The sequence below is a fragment of the Zootoca vivipara genome, chromosome 5 (assembly GCF_965207765.1).
Source record: "Zootoca vivipara chromosome 5, rZooViv2.hap1.1, whole genome shotgun sequence".
NCBI lineage: Eukaryota > Metazoa > Chordata > Lepidosauria > Squamata > Lacertidae > Zootoca > Zootoca vivipara.
In genome coordinates, this window is record NC_142588.1 from 57,937,286 (window position 1) to 57,959,557 (window position 22,272).

At 42.4% G+C, this 22,272-nt stretch overlaps 1 protein-coding gene across 3 annotated transcripts in view; it reads right to left on the minus strand.

Moving 5' to 3' along the window:
* Window positions 1–1,453: 1,453 nt before the first annotated feature.
* INPP5D (inositol polyphosphate-5-phosphatase D) overlaps window positions 1,454–22,272 on the minus strand; it is a 62,931-nt gene continuing 42,112 nt past the window's right edge. The window contains exons 15-28 of one of the 3 annotated variants that reach the window (XM_088669675.1): window positions 20,510–20,648; window positions 18,499–18,607; window positions 18,042–18,130; window positions 17,774–17,855; window positions 16,371–16,460; window positions 16,147–16,260; window positions 13,381–13,463; window positions 10,267–10,354; window positions 9,070–9,219; window positions 6,127–6,223; window positions 5,716–5,817; window positions 4,990–5,241; window positions 3,841–4,408; window positions 1,454–2,564 (exon numbers count right to left, since the gene is read on the minus strand). In XM_088669675.1, the coding sequence (XP_088525801.1) occupies window positions 2,562–2,564; window positions 3,841–4,408; window positions 4,990–5,241; window positions 5,716–5,817; window positions 6,127–6,223; window positions 9,070–9,219; window positions 10,267–10,354; window positions 13,381–13,463; window positions 16,147–16,260; window positions 16,371–16,460; window positions 17,774–17,855; window positions 18,042–18,130; window positions 18,499–18,607; window positions 20,510–20,648 (1,966 nt within the window). In that variant the 3' untranslated portion in view covers window positions 1,454–2,561. Of the gene's footprint in view, window positions 2,565–3,840; window positions 4,409–4,989; window positions 5,242–5,715; window positions 5,836–6,126; window positions 6,224–9,069; window positions 9,220–10,266; window positions 10,355–13,380; window positions 13,464–16,146; window positions 16,261–16,370; window positions 16,461–17,773; window positions 17,856–18,041; window positions 18,131–18,498; window positions 18,608–20,509; window positions 20,649–22,272 lie in introns of all 3 variants that reach the window. The other 2 variants (XM_088669674.1, XM_088669676.1) reach the window with 2 other exon arrangements.

Here is a 22,272-nt window from a genome sequence, read left to right on the forward strand (position 1 = left end):
CTTTGGCCAGGGTCTTTTCGATTGGGCCATCGCGAGGCAGCGGGAGGAGCTTGGCTCCGTCACCTGCCCGCATGCAAAACCGTGCAGGGGTCGGCAGTTGCTGAGAACAGGGTCGCAAGGAGAGAGGGGCGTCTGCGCGGTTCCAGATCTCTCTTTCTCTCTCTCTCTCAATCTCTCTCTCAATCTCCCAGCTGGAGGGAGGTCGCGCCACGGTGCGCTCTGTCGGGCTGTGCTCCGCCTCTGCCCATCAGCCCGGCGCCTCTGACTGCACTTTCCCCGCCCACTTTGTGGCCCCTCCCCTTCCGTGCCTTGGCCCCTCCCCTTGCCCCCCCTAGTTTTGATCCTGGGTACGCCCATGGGAGGATCACCTGAATGATGTGGGATAAGAAAGAGGGACAGGAAACTGTCTTCCTGTGAATTTCATTGCATTGCATGCCTTAGGATGCAAGCCAATCCATTTCACAAAAAGTTGGAGAACTGCTCCAGGGTTAGGTTTATGATGGTTAGCCAGATGCCTGTTGGAAATCCACAAGCAGGACCCAAGCACAAGAACATTCTCCCCCTCCTTTGGCTTCCAGCAACTGGCATGCAGAAGCATACTGCTTCCTACTGTAGAGGCATAGATAGCACAGCTATTGTAAGGGGAAGGGCTTATAGAGAACAGCCCCCCCCCCCTCACCAGAAGCAGCCCATCTCCAAGCAGTCATGAAAGCGAAGGGGCGGATGAGGAAAGTCAGGAGACAGAAAGGGAGTGCCAGACCTCTGGCAACATCCAAGAGCCCCTGCTCCACAGGCAGGAAGAGAGGGAGAGGGAAAGAGAGGAGAGGAATCAGGCAGACCCATAGCTGCCAAGTTTTCCCTTTTCTCGCGAGGAAGCCTATTCAGCATAAGGGAATTTCCCTTTAAAAAAGGGATAACTTGGCAGCTATGGGCAGACCACAGACCCTTCCCCCCTCCCCGACACTGGAATTGAGGAGGAGGAGAAAAGGGAGGAGATTCACTGTCCCGAGGCTTTTATGTTGGTCCAAATCGCGGAAGGGGGCAGTGCCAGATTCTGATTTGGAATGAGGAGACATGAAACCAGTAGCTCGCTACACTGTAAATAATGTGCACTAATAAAGACTTCTGAAAGACAAGCATGTGGAAGGTTGTTACTCAGGAGTAGTCACAACAACCCTGACAGCTATCATAGCCTTTGATAATCCTCTCCTCCATGCTTCTGTTCCATCATCCAGCTTTTCTCAAGTTCAGCCAAGGAGAGAAAACAATTCATTTGGATAGAACATGGCAAGTGTGCTTCCCAGCACCCAAATAGTGCTACATCTGTATTTACTTACTTGATCATTCAGTATATTTTATATCCAACTTCTCTCCCATTGAAGAACCCAAGGCACTGCAGCCTGAGCACCCCGGTGGCAGCTGCAGACCCTTTATAATTATCGGCACATAAAAACAAATTATCATAATTTTTTATTTTAGCAACACATTTTAACAAAGTAGACATCAGAAACTGCACAATTTTATGACAAAGCTGTGTGCGAGAGTCTGAGAGAGACAAGTACTGTAAAAAGAAACTAAACATTATAGCTGACGTCATGTTCAATGAAGTCAGCATGTATCTAATGCCACTAAAACAACCAGGAAGACATTCTACTGTTAAAAATAATACTGTTAAAAATAATACAGAACTGTTAAAAATAATAATGCTAGTGGTCATTTTAATTTGCTTCACATTTGTACTTAAAAATGATATTTTAAAAAACCTCCACATTTTTTCCTACTTACTAATAAAAAAACCACGAGGACAGATCAGATTGCTAAGGCTCTTCTGGTATTAATACCTAGGAATCTTTCTGTTCCAAGTAAGGAGCCCCTTTATCGCAATCCATGCTACCCATCAAACTAATTGGAAGAAAAACTCGGTGGCAGATTACTATTAATAGATCTGCAGTTTCAAGGGACACACATACTACTAGAAAATCCATACTCTTTCTGCCCTAATCCTGTGAAAATACAAAGTTATAGCACTTTTGACAGCATTGTTTGCTCTTGTTTTTCCACACCACTGGGGGAGGAATGCCATGAAGCTCTGTCAATTTCAAGATGGTTCCTGCTGAGAAGGAATTGCCCTCATTCAGGTTTGAAATACAGTAACCTACAAGCTTGTGTATGCAGAGCACTTTTTGGATGTACTGTACCTAACTTGTGCTTTCCCCCTTTTCCCATCCCTAGTACCTTTTGTAACACAAATGTTCACAACTCCTTTGCTCTCAAAAGAATCACCAAAGCTGCAATGTAAAAAAATCTATTATTATTATTATTAATTTAACCATTACGGCATTTGCTGGTATCGGACATCTTCATGTATCTTAGTCTAAAGTAGTCTTGCATGATGTCTGAGGAGATGTGTACTGATATATAGAGATTATCTCTTTCAAAAAATTTAAAAGAATTCCAGGGGTTTGTGAACCAGACCAGAGGATATAGACATGAACTCTCGGAAATGTCCGTGCAGGTTCACTTCAGGACTCGTTTCAAGGTCTCATCTGTGAAGTTGCTGTTCACTGCAAAGACAAAAAGAACATCCACTCTTCATCTTACCTACAGAATATTTAAATAGCATTTACAGTGCCCAAAGGCAAGGAGCCTACATCTTAACCTAATTCTAAATGTTAAGCCAGTCCCTCCACCAAGACATTGTTTGCCTCAAGCAATATCTGTCTTGTAGATGATATTGGGAGCCATTGTTGGTGGATGCATTTTGCATTAAGTTACTGTTTGCTTTGCAAAAGCACTATCTGCATCTGCTCTGGTGATGCTCTTGTGTAATATCTCATCAGATATTGTATCTCTGCGCAAAGGGACCCTTCAGCTCCTAAAGTTTTAAGCAGCCAACAAATACTTGACAGTTGTCTCTGGTGCCATTGAGGCATACAGCTAAAAAGTATTCTTCTTTATCTTCTTCCCAGACTGCCCACTACCCCAAAGCTACCAGTGCAGCAGAAGACCTGAAACTGATTAGCTTGCAATCAGGATCTTCTCTAAAATCAAGCAAAGGACCAACATCAGTACTTTAGCAAGGTGCATTATCTTGTCCCTAAACTCACTGCCTGTTACTACCAACATCTTTTTTCAAAATAAGTTTTAACCATTGTGTTTCCGATTATAAGTCTAATATTTGCATTATTAGTTTATTCACAACCCAAACCCACTTTGTTCCTTGGTGAAATGCTACGTGAAATGAAGGCACAGATAGGATTTTGAAGTGGTTTGGGTGAGTTTGGGTTTAGGGAACTGACTACTTTTAATGAAAGGGAAGGTGTTACACTGTTTTGATTGTAATTATTGGTATGGTTTTAATAGGATTTATATATGCATATAGTTTTACTTCTATCAACTTTTTTCATTATAACCCCCCCCCCCCCGTTTTTAGTTACCTGTAAGCCACCTTGAGTCCTGACATAGAAAAAGGCAGGATAAATATATAATAATTATTATAAAGTCACTAAAAATGCAAACATTGGCAGTAAATGAGAGTCAAACCTTTTGGTTCTGTGTGGCCTTACAGCAAAAGTAACCACCAAAGCACGGCAGCATCCTGCCCCAATTAAAATTTGGCCCCAAAACTTCAGCAGGCTGTTGAAGCACATTTTCAACAAATGGTATGTCCCTTTCACTACAATGATACAACACACAGCAACAAAAAGCAAAGACAGTAGTTCAGCGGCAGAGCACCTGCTTGTTATGCAAGAAGCCCCGGGTTCAGCCCACAGCATCTTCATGTAGGGCTGGGAAAAATCTCTGCCTGAACCACTTCTTGCAGTCCTATCCTAAACGTACCGGCATCGTTGTCTGGCTTACAGTTCCATTGTCATTTTGGTGCTTTCTGTGGTGTGGAAGTTCTGAGCTGTCTCGATAATCTTTTCCCTTGGTGTTCTGCATGTCAAGCACCACTTGACTCTTGGATGGAAGAGGTGGTTTGCTGTGTCCTACTTCAGACCTTGAGAATTTGACAGGTTTCTTGAATGGTGGCACTAGGGGTTCTAAGTTGGAACAGGGCTTCTGCTTGCCACAAGTCTTTTCAGGCACTGCAGTCTTTCCCTCGGATTGGTTGGAATAGGTGTGACAACGAACTCTGGATGCAGGGACTGGGAAGGGTGGGGAGGACTGCTGCTTGTACGCAGATTTGCTACTGTCAGGCTCCGGTAACTTGGGGAAAGGGAAGGTCTGGTCAGGGATATGTGGGAGCTCTTTTCGAGACATCTTGGAGAATTCCTGCTCTCTCTTGGACGGCACTCTGTCCTTGGATTTTGCAAAGTCATACAGGGGGTTATCAATCATCTCTGGTTTAGGATACAGTTCATCTGGTAGAAATGGCTCTACCATGCTTTTCCTCACCTCGGCATATCTGCAATGGGAAAGGAGTGGGGGGGAAATATAAAAGGGAAAGCAAGGACAGGTTAAACAAAATTAATTAAAACGGGGGGGGGGGAGAGTAATCAAAATGACTGTGATAAAATACATGAGAATAAAATGCTGGTGAAGACTGAACTTTATACAATGGCAGTGGTATTAAAAACCTGTTCACCACCATGACAGTGCTCAGATTTTAAAAAGTGCCTTCAGCTGGGCTGGAAATGATTTGTTGAAATTAGATGTACCAACTATGCACTCCAGAGAAGTTATTGTGTCTGCCTACCAGGAAGGTGGTGATGCGGGTGGCACCTCACTTAGTATTTTCTAGTTTCTATGATTCACGGGTGGAGAATCTGATGTCCTCGAAATGTTGGACTACAGCTCCCTTTAGCCGCAGGAAGCATAGCCAGTTGTCTGGAATAATCGGAACAACTGGAGTGTCACAGGTTCCCAATCTTTGTTAACACCTGCCGCCTACAACCCAGTAAATCTCTCAAACGCTGATGAATTACTCTGCTAAAGAGCAGGTGAATGAGGAATTAGAACATTTCTAGAGGGTGTGCAAAAACTCACACTTGATCCTTTCGATGAGTTGTAGACTGAGTGGGTGCTCTTGGAGATCCGGGTGACTGGGTGGAAGGCGTGGTGGGAGACTCTAGTCCCATCAGACAAGTACTGTCTTTGGGTTGTAGGTCATAGTTCCATGCAACAGGCAATTGGTCTGGTGAAGGAATCTGCTTAAGTTGGCCTGTTGCAGGGAATTGTTGAGAGGCAGCCGCCATCCGTAAGTAGCTGGGATTATTGATATCTGTGGCCACTGTATTTCTGAGGAGAAAGAGTTGCGGAAGACAGAAAATCAGTCAGGACCGTAGAATACAGAGTTAGAGAAGCGAAACCCAACCCTTAGCATAGAATATCAGTAGCTGGGAAGTGCAGCTGGGCATGTTGCGCTCATGTTCAGTTTATAAGCTTCTCACAAACATCTGGCTGGCCACTGGGAGAACAGGATGCTGGACTAGATGGGCCACTGGCCTGATCCAGCAGGCTTGTCTTGTGTTCTTAATAACAAAGTTAGAGAAGCAAGGTTTTTATCTAGAGCAGCTTTTTCCAACCTGGTGCTCTCCAGATGTTTTGAACGCAGCTGCCTATCAGCCCCAGCCACCACAGCCAATGGTCAGGGATGGTGGGAGTTGATAGTCTAGCAACATTTGGAGGCTGTCTGCATTTCCAGGCTTTTCTTCTAAGCAGGAAAAATTCTTTAGTGCATACAGCAAAGCAAACTAAGGTAAAAATCACTACCGCAAAAGATCAGTCTTGCTCGGTTCATCTAGAGAAGCTGTCGCCGTTCCTCGATAGCGGGCAATAGCTGCTGCTTCTTTGGCCATTATGTGAGTAGATTTTCTGTTGGAACAAGGCTCCCTTTCAGGGGAAGGCAGTGCATTAGAAGGTTCCATAATCTGATAATTTTCAAACATAATGGTAGCATTTTCTCCATGCAGCCATTTCTCACATCTGTTACTTTATTTGGAGATAGTTTTCGATGCTCTTATTATATTTTCTTGGTGTGCTGGGGAATAATACATGTAAACAACTTTCTTGTTTATTCTGCAATGCACACCACCTCTGGCAGATCCAGATCTGCCTGAGGGCACGTCACCAGCCAACATGTCAGTCATCTTTGCACACATAAATTAACTGCCTATATCCTACCTATTCACCGGCTCCCACTCCTTGGCATAGTCTACACAGCTCGAGACCCTCACTGGTTTCTGGCCAGCAGCCTCATCCCGTTCAATCTTCACAAAGTCTAGAGGAAAGACACAAAAGAAATAACAGTGCTTAGGGCTTCAGTACAAGTTTGTAACATTTAGGTTCTAAATTGAAATACTTTATTGTCACTTGTACAATTGCATACAGTGAGATTACACGAGCACACCCCCTCAGCTCTCTTAGGCTTAATTCCCCTCATTTACCCACCACCCACCAAACCCGAAAGTCAGTTGCCCTGTTGTTATCTTTTCACTCAGCAGCCTAACAGCCCATGGATAGAAGCTGTTCTTTACCTTGTTGATGCTACTAATCATGCTTCTATATATTCTGCCCAAGGGCAGGAGATCAAGAAAGTGCCGGCCAGGGTGTGAATCATTCCTGAGAATTTTCCTCACTCTCCTGAGGCAACGTTCTTCCGCGATGTCATCCAGCAGATTCACAGGACAGCCCATAATATCTTGTGGTGTATTCACCACCCTCTGTAGGCATTTCCTATCCGTTGATGTCAAACCAGCATACCACACTGTGATGTAGTATGAAAGGACACTTTCTATTGTGGACTGGTAGAAGGAGATCATCAAAAGTTGATTGACATTGTTCTTTCGCAATACTCTTGTATTGATTTTCCAAGTAAGGTCTTCACTGAGATAAAGTCCTAGGAATTTAAAGGAAGAGACTCTCTCCACACAGCCCTCCCCGATGTACAGCGGGGCTAGTTCTCCTCTCTTCCTCCGAAAGTCCAACACCATCTCCTTTGTCTTGCTGATATTAAGGTACAAGTTGTTCCCTAGGCGCCATGTAGATATTTTTTGGACCTCCCCTCTATATGCTGGTTTGCCTCCACCTGTTATTAAACCCATTATGGTGGTATCATCTGCAAACTTAATAATTGCAGTAGACGGGTCAGATGATACACAATTGTGTGTATACAATGAATACAGGTAGGGACTTAGCACACATCCCTGTGGTACGCCAGTGCTGATTTTTAAGGAATTAGATGTTACATGTCCAATCGTCACTGTTTGTGTCCGATCTATCAGAAAGTCTTTAATCTAGTCAAGGATTAGAAGAAAGGTTCATGTCAGCTTTTTAATGAGGATGTCCGGAAGGATGGTATTAAAAGCCGAGCTATAATCAATAAACAACATCCTGACATAGTTCTCCAGTTTCTCTAGATGACTTGCTGCAAGATGAAAGGCGGTAGCTATCGCATCATCTGTATACCTATTTCTTCTATAGGCAAACTGATGTTCATCAAAGTCCGGTGGAAAGCAGGTTCTAAGGTGTTGAAGGACCAGTCTTTCGAAGCATTTCATCACTACAGATGTTAATGCAATAGGTCTGTAGTCATTCAGGCAGGTAACTGCTGTTTTCTTCAGAACTGGGACAATAGTAGCTGCTTTTAAGCATGATGGAACACACGCCGTTTGCAGGGAGATGTTAAAAATCCTTGTCAGGACCCCGGCTAGTTGATCAGCACAATTTTTGATCACTATCCCCAGCACTCCATCTGGGCCATCTGCTTTACTGGGATTCACTGCCTTCAATGCAGCTTTCACTTGATGATCATATAGAATGAGTGGCTGAGAGTTTGAAGGCTGGTAGGCAGGAGCTAAAGTGTTCAATCTTTTAACCTCGCAGCGAGCAAAGAAGATGTTCAGCTCCTCTGCCATCGAATCATCAGCCTTAACCATGTTCCTCGTATTGCCCTTGTAGTTGGTTAGGTGCTGCAGTCCTTGCCACACTTGTTCCATGTTGTTATCAGCTAAATAATTTTCCACCTTAAGCTTATATTGTTGTTTTGCTGCCTTAGTGCCTTTTTTGAGATTTGTTCTCACCTCTCTGTATATGTCTATATTCCCTGTCTTAAAGGCAGAATCCCGGGTTTTCAGGAGTGTTCTTACCTACCAATATATAGCCACCCCTCCCTTGTGTACTGTGATGCCAATGACAAGCCCCTGCCCACCCACCCCCAGTACATGCCTGATATTAATTTTTTTTAAAGCCCATGACATGGTTGCTAGTCACATCATTCATATAATATGGAGTGAAAATAAAGCAGAAGCATGTGAAATCTATTTTGCTGACTGTCAGGTAGAGGGCTCCCTCTCGCTGTTCATCTGGTTGGAAGCAGGAAAGAAGAGCTATAACTGTATTCCGTAGATCTCCTGTATATTTGTTTATACCACAGTGTGGGGGCGGGAATTACTTTTCAACCACAAAAGCCACAGTGGTTTGCTTTTTTTAATGCTTAAACACTCCATTATCAGAGTCCATCTTCAGGATCTTCACAATATGGCTTCTTCACACACTGATACTCTCCTTACAAGGAGAATACCTTCACACAGGAAAACATCTCTCCTTTTATATATATATCAAAATATATAAAGGGCAACGTGAGATTCTCCCCTGCCACGTATAAGCGATTTTAGCAGAGAAAGACTCATGCTACCCGTCACATATTTTCTGCTTATGGATGTAACAGACAAACAATGGTTTGCCATTTTGTGAATGAACCTTGGATTCATGGCCTCCCCAATCCCGCCTCCTCTGCTGGTGCAGCTATGAGAAGAAGATCAGAACCATTCACTTCATTATTTTTTCAACTAACTGTTGCTTTGCAGTATGTCTGAACTCAGAAAAATTGTGGTTAGGCTTAACTATGGATTACCAAAACAAGTCAACTTCAAGCTGTGGTTTATGAAGCTGGTTTATTTTAATAAAACCTTAGTTAAGATTAGCCACTGTTTAAGGTTTGGGCATAACACTAAACTATGGTTAACTGAAAATGAAGTGAAAGCTGATCTTCTTGCAGACAGGCTGAAACAGGAGAAGGGGGAGCCCTTGGGCCCATTGTTTGTTCATGTAACTTGCCTTACTTACCATATAGTTTTTCTCTCTGTTTTCCTTCAGATGTTTGCAGCTTGAATTCGCCTTGGAAGATGCCTGTCTTTTCCCCATGGTGTGTTAGCATAGTTTGGATTGGGACTTGGGATTCTGTAGCTCCACTTCGAAGGGCAATGCAGCCTTCACCTAGAGAAAGACAAAGGAGGAATGTATTTCTTTATGGAACTGCGGCAGACAGAATTGTACTGGCAAAAAACTGGAAATCTGACAAAATACCAGAATTAGTAGAATAGAGAACAAAGATGTTAGAATTTGCAGAGATGGTGCAATTAATAGCATCAATCAGAGGATGTTCCAATCAAGCAATTAAGAAAGAGTGGAATTGTGTTAAGGAATACATGGTGAAAGTGGGTGCTAGAGCCTGAAAATTAATATGGTATAACTTAATAGCTGCAAGGTAACACGAAATTTGGTAGGAATGATAGGATAAATAAATGAATAAATAAATAAATATAGTGAACAACACAACAATTATAAATAGTACAGTAGGTAAAAGAAGATCGGACACGGATAGAGGGAAGAGTGAGGGATGGGAGGGGGGAAGGGGGAAAGGTTATTATTTTCTTTAGGTTTATTTGAATACAGTCATACCTTGGTTTAAGTAGGCTTCAGTTTGAGTACTTTTAGTTTAAGTACTCTGCAGACCCGTCTGGAATGGATTAATCCACTTTCCATTACTTTCAATGGGAAAGTTCGCTTCAGGTTAAGTAGGCGCTTCAGGTTAAGTACAGACTTGCGGAACCAATTGTGTACTTAAACCGAGGTACCACTGTATATGGAATATATAGTGTTTGTTTTGAACTGTTGGTTTCCCTCCCTCTTGTTTTGTTTTGTAATACTTAAATGTTTAAATAAAGCTTTAAAAAAGAAAAAGAAAGACAAGGGAACAGATAATGCCAGAAGGACAGGTTTGCACAGGCAACTTGTTGGAGGGAGATTGGATAAATCCATAGTGATTATGTTCCTTGTGTAAAGAACCATAATCCTCAGCAATACTTAAAATTACATTTTTTAAATATATGCTGTTGTAAAATGTTGCTATCGTAGAAAAGAGATCCTAGAAATCTAGAAATTCATACACACATTTTCTCCCACACATTAAACAACTTTGTGGGGAGGGGGAAATGTAAGGAGAGGTTGACTCATGTATAAGCTATAGAGGCAAAGTCTTACCATAGGATTCATCACTATCTGATGATTTAATGCTGATCAGAATGTGCTGGTCTAGCAGGTACTCTGGATCTGAAATAATTGGAGTCAGCTGCAAGAGAAAGCTCAGAAAGGTCAGTAATACCAGAGAGGTGACTGTATATACAATATCTATCCCAGAAAGTAGCACATTTCCCTTACCAATGCAGTTGTGTTAAAGTTAGCATCTGTAGTCAGTCAAAGCTTATGCCATCAAAGCTCAGAGTACTACAGGACTCTTTGCTATGGTTTTCGTTTACCCTTTTGGAAATTGTGATTAAAGTTGCTATTCTACTTGCGCTTTCATAGGAGTGAGTCCTATTGTGATCAGGGGATTTACTGTCAAGAAACAATATTCAGGATCTTAGCCTAAGGGTAATATCAGAGCTGCTTTTGAATTCCAGTGTTACAATTTTTTACTTGCTGAACAAAAATTACAATGACTGAAAGACCTACACTTGATGGGGTGTTGTAGCCAGTCCTGGATCTCCAATTACTACATTTAGATAACATACATGTTTTCCGATACGTTCATATGTTGCATTTTAGGTGTACATGGTTATAAATGTACACCTAAAAATATGGGATGTGAAGCCGCCCTCAGAGAAAGGAATGGTGGAAATCCTGTAAGGTATAGAGCTAGTGCAGTGGGAAAGAGACAAAGCTGGAAGTCCCCAGTCTGAGCCTTGCCTCTGTGAGATGAAGTCACAAGGTAGAGATGTCAGGAAAAAGGTGTCTTCTCTATTGTCTTTTCAGCACCTGCTGAAGACGTTCCTTCTAAACAAGGACAAGCCTTCTAAAATATTTATCCCAATTGATTTCTTTTGGATTTGAGTAGCTTTTATGTATGTGCAGCTATTGCTTCAAACTGCTTTTATTTTTATATTTGTTTTTAACTGATTTTATATGTGCAATTCTTTTAGCTTTTTTTATCTATGCAACTATTATACATGCTATGTAACCCTAATCTTCATAGGAAGTGATTTAATAATAAATAAATAAAAATAATGAAATAAAAATTAACTAAGTTTTGTGACGTGCTTTGAACATTAAAACACACTATATAAATGCTAAGCAAATGTATTAGCGTATCTCTGTCTGCCTTCTAAGAAACCACTGGTACGATTCTTTCTGACATTAATGACTTAGGGTGATTTGTATGTGCACTTCTGATATCACAACTCTAAAGCAATTGTAAGTTACAATTTAACATTTTCAATGAGACACAGTTAATGCTGTGATAAAATAATGTTAGAATTTCCCTGATGATATTACAACACATGTATCAGCAAAGGTAGAAACAAATATTTCAGTTGATCAACAATGGTTTTCAAGGAAGAAATCCCTGTTATTTGAAGTCACATCATATAATCTCTTTCATCTTGTAGCTGCCTTAATATATTATTCAGGTTTTTAGAACATCTGGTTACAAATATGGGTTCTGTATCTGAAAGCGATGCCCAACTCCAGTTTCTGAACTGAAAATCTGTGAAGATGAGACCATGTATGGCCATCACAGGGTGTCATTATAATAATATAATATAATAATATAATAAGTAGAAGGGAGAATCAGCCATAAGGTCTTGTCCCTTCTTATGCTTGTTATGTAGGAGTCTGGAATGTAACACACCATGAACGGCTAACTGGGGCTACTAGATTTCTCTTGGCAGCCCTTAGCTGCAAGTCCTTTTAAGGACACCAGCTGGAATGTCATTTCAACATGTTCTTCCAAACTATTTAATTACTCATATGTTCATTTAGTCCCATGGACTGCAAGAGTCCCATGGACTGCAAGAAGATAAGATCAAACCTATCCATTCTGAAGGAAATCAGCCCTGAGTGCTCACTGGAAGGACAGGTCGTGTAGCTGAGGCTCCAATACTTTGGCCACCTCATGAGAAGAGAAGACTCCCTGGAAAAGACCCTGATGTTGGGAAAGATTGAGGGCACTAGGAGAAGGGGACAACAGAGGACGAGATGGTTGGACAGTGTTCTCGAAGCTACGAACATGAGTTTGACCAAACTGCGGGAGGCAGTGGAAGACAGGAGGTGCCTGGCGTGCTATGGTCCATGGGGTCACGAAGAGTCGGACACGACTAAACGACTAAACAACAATGTTCGTTTAGTATAAGTAGTTGGAGCAGGGCCCCTAAGAAACCATTCTATAGCCTATCTAGAAGAGAGGGAAATTTTCAAAAATTGGGGAGTCTGAGCTTTTGATTATGTGGAATCATAAAATGTTAGTGTTAGAATGGATCTGCACTGTGGGTTGTTGAAGAAGATCTAGAAGTTTTTCTCCCAAGTAGGACCATAGCTGTCAAGTTCTCCCTTTTTTTAAGGGAAATTCCATTATGCTGAATAGGCTTCCTCGCGAGAAAAGGGAAAACTTGACAGCTATTAATAGGACTCCTGTTTTGGGGGAACTGCATTTTCACAGCAGTCAAATCTCAAAATGTTGGTGCAAGGAAAATACAACTTTCACCCCAACCCTGTCATCCCTACACTTAGACGCACTGGGAAGTGATCATCAAGAGTGACTCATGACATAAAAATATCTCTCCCACATGATTTCATGATTGTGTGTTAATTTCATTTATGTAACTTTATTGTGTACCTTGTTGTACCTTTTATTTCAATATACCCTCCATCTGGCCCTGCAATCTTAAGAGGCAAAATGCTTCCCTGCTGTAGCACTCAAGCAATGGGGAGGGTGCTTGCTGAACTAACGAAAGTGGTGGTATACATTCAGCAAAACGACCTTGTAATTTTGAGGATTTCCCCCCCCCCTAATTATTTTTTAAACCTCCTGTGCACCTCCTCCTCTGTTGCTGAATGTTAAAAAAGAATTTGGTCAATTCCGCTTCCCTGCTGTTCAGCAGCAGGGAAGTGAAACTGACACAAACATTTCCGTGCAGCAAGATGATTCCCTTGTCTGTATATTGAGTAGCACAATCAGAGACATGTGGAAGGATTGTACAAGCAACAATGGTGACCGAGGATGAACTTTGCACAATCTTTTGTGCTTTTATATAAACTGTAGCAAAGCTACAGATGGAAGACTTTTGTTTAAAAAAAGCATAAAACATACTGCAAGGCTACCTTAGGAAGGGCTTCAACAAACTTCACCACCAGTTCGCCTTCATTTCCTTCCTCATTTTCTCCCTCCTGGCTCTTTACAAAGCCTGCAAAAGTGTTAGAAAAGAAAATCATTTGCCAGCTGAGAAATGCACAACAAGCACACACATTTGCAAAACTAAAATAAAAAAAACTTGGCAGCAAATGGAAACTGCTAATTATTCTGCTTTCCGGACACAAAAATGGGAAACATTTGTGTGTACAAGAATCTGATTCTATCAGAATGTTTGCAAAGTCCATTTATTAAATGAGTCCACTGAATGACCTTACTATCTTGCCTTTTTATTATTTCCTTCCATTTTAAAAAAGGTGTTAGAAGTCTCAGTGCATGCGTGGACAAGAGGATAAGGAGAACATAACAGCTCTTCCTACGCCACTCAAGATAGCACATTTTTGAAATTCTAATTTAAGATTCCTAACACATGGTTTCCATAGAAATGTATGCAAATCTCTGTATATTCCCCCCAATTTTTTTGTGTGGAGCTGGATTAATCGATCTCTGTGACATGTGAATAAGAGTACAGTAGAAGCATGCTATTTTTCTTTGCAGAGGAAAGAATAGTCAACAGACTTTGGGCATGTACTCTCTCACTGCATAAATGGCTCAGATTCAGGAATTCATACAATTTCCAGCATTGATGTACAGTTCTGCTTACAAAACAAACAAAATGATTGTCTCCCAAGGCATCAACTGTTTTTATTGGCTGCAATTCACAATCCGATTAAGCTGCAGCATTCCAATTTAAGTTCTGATAAAATACAAGGCAATTCTCCCAATCTTGGGAGAATCCATTTACATGGCTACCCCTAATATTTTCTGCCCAAGTTGCTCTGCGATTGTGACAAAGGAGGCTCTGAATTGCTTGTCATGAAGATAGAAAACTGATTTTGCATGCCACTGCAAGCCTTCCAATTTAAGGTAGAGAGGTTTTGTGCAAAGACTATGCAATCTGGAGACAAGAAAAGCAAAAAATGACTTTTTTTTCTCTCTCTCATACACATATGAGAGAGAGAGAGAGAGAGAGAGAGAGAGAGAGAGAGAGAGAGAGAGAGAGAGAGAGAGAGAGAGAACAAGTTCATTCTCCTACAGTGAATATAGTCATACCACCAAATGCTGCGTACTACTATTGTACAACACAGACCCAGGTGGCGCTGTGGTTAAACCACTGAGCCTAGGGCTTGCTGATCAGAAGGTCGGCGGTTCGAATCCCTGTGACGGGGTGAGCTCCCGTTGCTTGGTCCCAGCTCCTGCCAACCTAGCAGTTCGAAAGCACGTCAAAATGCAAGTAGATAAATAGGAACCGCTACAGCGGGAAGGTAAACGGCGTTTCCATGTGCTGCTCTGGTTTGCCAGAAGCAGCTTTGTCATGCTGGCCACATGACCTGGAAGCTATACGCCGGCTCCCTCGGCCAATAATGCGAGATGAGCGCGCAACCCCAGAGTCGGTCACGACTGGACCTAATGGTCAGGGGTCCCTTTACCTTTACCTTACTATTGTACAACACAGAATTAGGTTAGGACTAGAAATGACATCTGTTGACTGCACTATGCTACCTTGAATGGGTTCAAAAACTTGGTATATGTCCAATATAACATAGCAATGATGGGCTACATCCACATCACATTTTCTTCCAAGCTCAGAGCAGCATGCATAGTATTTCCCCCTCTCTTCTTAACCCTCACAATAACTGTGTGGTAAGTTCCAGAGCATGGTTTGAAGGTGCATGATACAGCAACCTTGTTGAAGCTAAGTAGGTCTGGGGAGTGCCAGAATGGGAGGCAAGCCTCTGAGAGCTCTATATGTTATACCATAGAACAGGCATAGGCAACCTTGGCTCTCCAGATGTTTTGGAACTACAACTCCCATGATTCCTAGCTAACAGGGCCAGTGGTCAGGGATCATGGGAGTTGTAGTTCCAAAACATCTGGAGAGCCAAGGTTGCCTATGCCTGCCATAGAAGGTGATAAATAAATTAAAATATGTGATTTATGGAGAAATATAGGGATTTGCCATGCAGCAGCAGCAGACTAAATTGCAGGGTCTATGCCTAGTCTCAGTTGCCTGGCTGGCTTGTGCCCTTTGGATAACAGAATTGTAGGGCTTTTTTAAAGGTATACTGCAGGGGTCCCCAAACTAAGGCCCGGGGGCCAGATGTGGCCCAACTGCCTTCTCAATCCGGCCCGCGGACAGTCCAGGAATCAGCATGTTTTTACATGAGTAGAATGTGTCCTTTTATTTAAAATGCATTTTTGGATTATTTGTGGGGCGTGCCTGGTATTTCTACATGAGTAGAATGTACTCCTTTTATTTAAAATGCATCTCTGGGTTATTTGTGGGGCATAGGAATTAGTTCATATATTTTTTTCAAAATATAGTCTGGCCCCCCACAAGGTCTGAGGGACAGTGGACTGGCCCCCTGCTGAAAAAGTTTGCTGACCCCTGGTATACTGTATGTAGGAAACAGAAGCGATAATAAGAGAAACAGCCCTGATGATGAAATTTTATGGGAAAGCAACAAATAAAAATTGGCAAAATACAGCAGTTAAGACCGAAGAGTTACTACAACAAAGAAGGAAGTCTTTCAAAAGACAAATTCAGATTCTCTCTCTCTGTCTCCCCGCTTTTGAGTTTGTCAATAGCCCCCCTTCTGCAAAATTGTCCCTTCTTGATAACCTAAACATCATTAGAGCTTCTGTATAATAAAGACAAAAGGTGGAAGAAACACTACTTTCTAGGCAGCTGGAGTAGAACTCAATGTAGAATTTTGTCTGAGACTTCGTCTTAAGGGTGGCACTGCAGCGCAGGAATTCAATCTGTCCCAGGGAATCTGTGTACTTATCATCTGGAGAAAGGAGGACACATGTTCAGGTTAAAGATAATAGCTTTTAAGCAATGAATGAGATTATTTTCTACTAATTAAGGGCAGGGAAAGCTTGCATTGCATTTGCTTACCATTCTTTGAGACGAACTGAGAGGTGACAGCAACCTCAAATGTAGCAAAGACAGGACTGTGATCACTTGTCATGATGTCACTGGTGCATCCTAAGAGGAAAGTCAAATTCTAAGCCTCTGTTTTTCTTGGTCTCCCAAGGATGGAGAGAATAAAGCAATTGTCTGTCCTATACTCAGAGTCAGTGGTGTCGCAACTGGGGGGGGGGTGCGCTCCCGGTGCCACGTCTCCCGGGGTGACAAAGTGGCGCCCCACCACAGCCATCAGGCAGCCGCATGTGGAGGATCCTCTGTTTGTGGCTGTAGCCACAAGCAGAGGATCCTGGCACTGTCCATACGGCATTGGAGCGGCGCTGCCGGCAAACCACTACGTAGCGCGCAGGTGCGGCATCACTATGTATGGAGCATGTGTCGTACGTAGCGATGCCCCGTCCCCAGGTGCACGTCATGTTTGCCGCTCCGGGTGCCCGAGCGGCTTCCTCTGCCACTGCTCAGAGTTATCTATGGAAACAAGAAGCCCCATCTTTTCAAGGGGGTTGTGTACTAGATGGATCAGTCCAGATGGATCAGTCCATCTAGTACACAAAGGTTTTCTGACAAAAGGCTTTGGACATGGTTACTTGAAACACCACATATTCCTGAACAAATCAGGCCAGGTGAGCCTTGGGTACCTTCTTCAGATTTCGCCCCTCTCTGAAATAAGATAGGTTGTGGTGGCCAATTGTGGGGCCTTCTCTGTTTTGGCACTACACATTTGGAATCCCTTCCCTAGAGAGCTTTATCTTACACCCATTTTAATCTTCCTGTCATCACCAGGTCAAAATTACCTCAGAATGAGTGTTTGCTGTAGAACTATAATTTTACGGCATTTCATGTTATAGTTTGCTATGTATCATGATTTTGGTTAAAATATTTCCTAACTGTGATTTTATTTTATGTGCATCGTTTTGGTAAGACTGACAGCATTTGCCGAAGAGCTGCTTATAAGCATTTGATTTGGGTTTGTTTGTCTTTTAAATGTATTTTTAATGTGTTCCCAGAGGCCAGAACTGGGAGCCGGGATTAAAAAACACTAAACCACCAGCAGCCCTCTAATGTTACACAGCTTTTGACTCATGGAAAATGGGATATTCTACAGGTTACTGGCGGTAGTGAGGTTCTTCCTGCTTAGTGACAGCAGGCTAAGAAGGTGTTCTAACATCTGCAAGGTGCATTCCCAGTTATCACACAGCCGATTCTCTCCCCACTACACATCCGAGTTTTAGGAGCAAGCATTCCAAGCCAGAAACGACAGGGTGCATCCGTTGCTGAGAACTTGGCAGCGAAAGGCAATGCTACAGATTCAGCTCTGAATCATTTCCGTTTGAACCAGCTTTGCTGCTATTCCCAATCTGTTCTCTACCCACCATAAGATTGACACACCACATGCACCAGGGGATATGATTTCCAGAGCACTCGATCACACCAGGATGGCAAATTGTATTTCACCTGCAAATAAAAGGAGAATCAATACCGAGGACACATCACTCCATAAGAAGGAAAGCTCTGGTGCCAAAAAGCCAGCAGCTTGTTCCCAATTAAGAGTTCTTTCATGGCGCAATCTGTAGAAAGAGGAGCAGTTCTGGCAACAGACACCATTTGAAGCATCGTAATATGCTGGAAGATATGGCATACCCCTGTTGCTTTCTGCTTGGTGTAGACATAATGCTCCCGGGTGTTCCTTTCAAAGCGATAGGTTGGGGCAAATGTTATTTCTTCCTCCTCTGAAAGAGACAGGTGGCTAGTTATTGTTTTAACCAAAACCTGGGTACACACGTCAAAGCACATCATGCAGGTTACTTCAAATCAATGTATGGGGCAACTCCTAGAACACAGTTAGCTGTTAGTATATGGTCTTCTCACCATATGGATCGGGCAATTTTCTTAATGCAAAGAAATCAATTGCATTGCAAAGGGAAAAAAGGATCGTCGCAAACAAAACATTTACCACATGTATCAGTTTCTATACAGAGCAATTTAAAGCAGGTAATCAATCTCTCTACTGAGATTACTCTCTCAGTGATTACACCTTTGGAAGTGTGTTTTTCAATGGCAGAGTAAAAAAGGGCAAAGGAATAGAAACAGAACTTACCAAACTGCAGAAACACCTTTTGATCCCTCTTTTCAATGAGAAGCTGGTCGTAAGGTAGTAGCTCTGTGTACTGCATCTGTTTGATCTTATGGACGATATTGTCTGCTTCCTGATAACAAGGAAATGTCATAATGGCAGTTGTACCACTCTCTTTTCTTAAAAACAAAACAAAAAAACCTTCCTGGTTAATAAATAGCACACTAGCGTCTGAGGCCACAAAAATCTGTTACTGAGGCCCAACTACATCTGATACGCAACTGGATCTCCTGGCACTTTGATTCTCAAAACTGATGGATAGCAGCAGTACATTTTCCAATCCAATTTACATACATTTTTCAAAGTTGCTGCAAGGGCTGAGAGCAACTTGGAACAGGAGTGATTTAGATCAGGAAAATGGCATGAGGAAAAGAGGATTTTAAAGGGATTTTTTTAATAAAAAAAAGGATTTTCAAAAGCCACCCCGAAGTGTTCCTGCTCTGATTCCATTTGAAGCTTCCTGTAGCAAGTTTTAAATAACAAACTAAGAACCTATCAGTTTCCCCCTGCATTTTGTGTAGTTCCTATCCTTAGTTGCAAATACACTATCAAAAATGTTATCACCCTGGAATAGAGTTCAATTGGGCTTACGCCTGGGAAAGTGGATATAGGATTTCAGCCCTCAGGTGTTTAGTTTCCTAGGACCAAAATGTATTTGCTATATTGATCTCTTGATTACACGGCACCCAGTATCAGCACCCATTACTCCTATCATAACACCCCTAACCATCCATTGGTGCTTTCCCACATATCCCTAGCAGTCTTCTTCCATCTTTTTCTTGGTTACTCAGCAGCTGCAAAGAGCCACACTTTCCTTTAGGCTCCATGATACTTGCTTGCTTCAACTTCAGTAGCAACCACATATCCAGAGAAAACACAAGTCTGATTATTGGAAGAACAGGTTTCACCCAAGCTCAAGCTGGGGTGTGGTGTATGAGCAAAATGTATGGAGAATTATTCTAATGTAGGTTCATCACTAAAATCATGAATGTCTGCATGAACCCTAAGAGTGTGACCTAATTCGAATCTCATCCCGCCGAAAAACTCATTAGGTGACAGGGATTCTCTCAGTTTCAGACCTTTGCTCGCTATATGAGGATGGTGTTATATGTTGGGGGAACCTTGCTAAACCCTAGAAATTAAGAAATTGATTATTTGGAGTTTTGAAGGGAAGATTGTAGGCCAGTGGGAAAATACAAGCAGTGCTTCACCTGGGATAGAGGCATCAGCACTACGAAAGGTGTTGATGGCCCATCTAAGAGGAATCTTGGGCCTGGGCAGACAAAGATTGCCAAGGTGATGTTGTGTGGGTGTGAGGTGACAGGAAAATAGTGTCTTTGGCAAGGTGTGTTGGGAAGAAGATGGAAGAGAACAAAGAGAGAGATCTATCTTGGGTAGGCTGAGAGAGATATGCCTTTGACTCCAGCACTGCACTGCTGTGGGGAACAAGCCCCTCTTGAGATGACCAAGCTGTAAGATGGGAACTCCCTCCATACAGAGTGAAGGTGTAAACATATGAATAAACCATATTTCTTAAAATTTACGGCCATATCCGCCACGTCTTCAATCCTCCAAAAGAGGATGGGCTCTGGGTGAGTACCTGGAACCCCCTGGAATTTTGCTAATGCTCGGCAGAGAGTGGGAGTAGTGCCCAACTTTGGTAACAATATACGGTAATAACAGAAGTCTACTTTGCAAAGTTATTGTAGGGATAGCCAGGCTAATGTATGTAGAATGCCCCAAACACTCACAAGAGTTCTGCATGAATGCAAAGTACTATTAGCTGGTAGCAGAGTGCTGGACTAGGACTTGGGAAACCAGGGTTCAAATCCCCACTCAGCTATGAAGCTTACTGGGGAACCTTGGGGTTTGCTGTGAGGACAAGTACCATGTACACCACCTTGAACTCCTTGGAGGAAATGTGGGATAGAAATGTAATAATAAAATGCAATAATAAATAAACAGGCTCTCTAACCGCTGTGGGCAACTCTAGGCGATAGTTCAGGTCTCCCAGCCAAAAGAGATGAGTAAACCGGTGGGTGATATTAAATGGACTCAACTTCTTGTCTCCCAGTGACAGAAACCGCAAAATACTTGTGTAGTTCTGGTTCCGCCTATTAAAACACAAGAACAACGTTCAGTATACCATTTTATTATATGGCCTCTCACCTGCAGCATTATCAGCAGAGACAGTTGCCTCAAGACAATAGTGGACTAGATAAGCCCATGAATCTTTCCCTGTCTTGGCTCTGGCTAAAGCCTCAGCCTCCCAATGGCAAAATAAGCCAGACAACCAGTTCTGTATAGCTATAGGAGTTAACTTGTCTCTGTGCATTACTATGGAACTATCTGATCCAACTTTGGCCACTAGCTTGGCAGTAAGAGCTGTTCGGCAGTGGAATTTGCTACCAAGGAGTGTGGTGGAGTCTCCTTCTTTGGAGGTCTTTAAGCAGAGGCTTGACAGCCATCTGTCAGCAATGCTTTGATGGTGTTTCCTGCTTGGCAGGGGGTTGGACTGGATGGCCCTTGTGGTCTCTTCCAACTCTATGATTCTATGATTCTATGAAATGGAAGAAGTAGCTGCTTGGTTGCCAGAAGGAAAGGTTTATGGGTTCCGTTTTTCTGTTTCCTACTGAGAGTTAACCGACTGGTGAAACTGGTCTAAACTTGAAGGGTCAGCAGCTTGTGGTATAGTCCGTTTCCTCTAAAGGGAAGCTTTTTTTAAAAAAAAATGGCATTCACTGTAGAAAAAAGAGAAAGCACATACTATTTAAATGTATTGAATAAAAAGTAAGAGCTATTTAAATGCCAGGGAGAGATGCTGCACTATTTTTGCAGTATTTTAAAAGGGGCATCTTTAAGTGGATATATATATACACACATTCCACTGTAGGACACACAAAAATTAAGAAAAAACCTTTGAAAATAGCTCTGTGTGTATATGTATGTACAGTCGTAGCTTGGTTCCCAAACACCTTGGTACTCAGATGTTTTGGCTCCTGAACGCTGCAAACCCGAAAGTGAATGTTCCCAGTTTGCAAACATTCTTTGGAACCCGAATGTCCGACAGGGCTTCCATGGCTTCTGGTTGGCTGCAGGAGCTTCCTGCAGCCAATCAGAAGCCGTGCTTTGATTTCCAAACATTTTGGAAGTCGGACTTCCGGAACGGATTCCGTTCAACTTCCAAGTTATGACTGTATGTGCGTATTTGCCACCAGTAGCACTATACAACAGCTGTCTTAAACATCTGCATACAATGCATTACAATAGTGCTAGCTGCATTTCTGAGAGCTTCTTGTATTTCCCTCCTGCCGGCTTCCGGGTAGACCTTGCTTTAAACTGATTGACCAGAGAATATGGTACAATGCAAAAAGAAATGCGTATAGCAGCAATTCAACATTATTGCTTCCAAATCTCTGAAAAGTTGTTGCCTCTACACAACCAAAAGCGCTCTGGGAATAAGATCCTCCATTCAAATGCCCTAATGCAATCAAATCTGTAGAAAAAGTGGCAGCTTTAATTTACCATACATACTGTCTCTGTGTGAATTTATTTATTATTTATTTGTATTTATTTTCTGCTAAGTAGTCAGGAGTGCTTCAATGCCTTCACAGCTACTGCAATATTGGGTCTCGAACAAACAAATAATACGGAACAACCGCCAAGCCTGGGGTCCCTTGTTGCACTCTATGAGTATGCCAGGGGACAGAAGGAAGACCTTGAAATATGTGTTGCCAT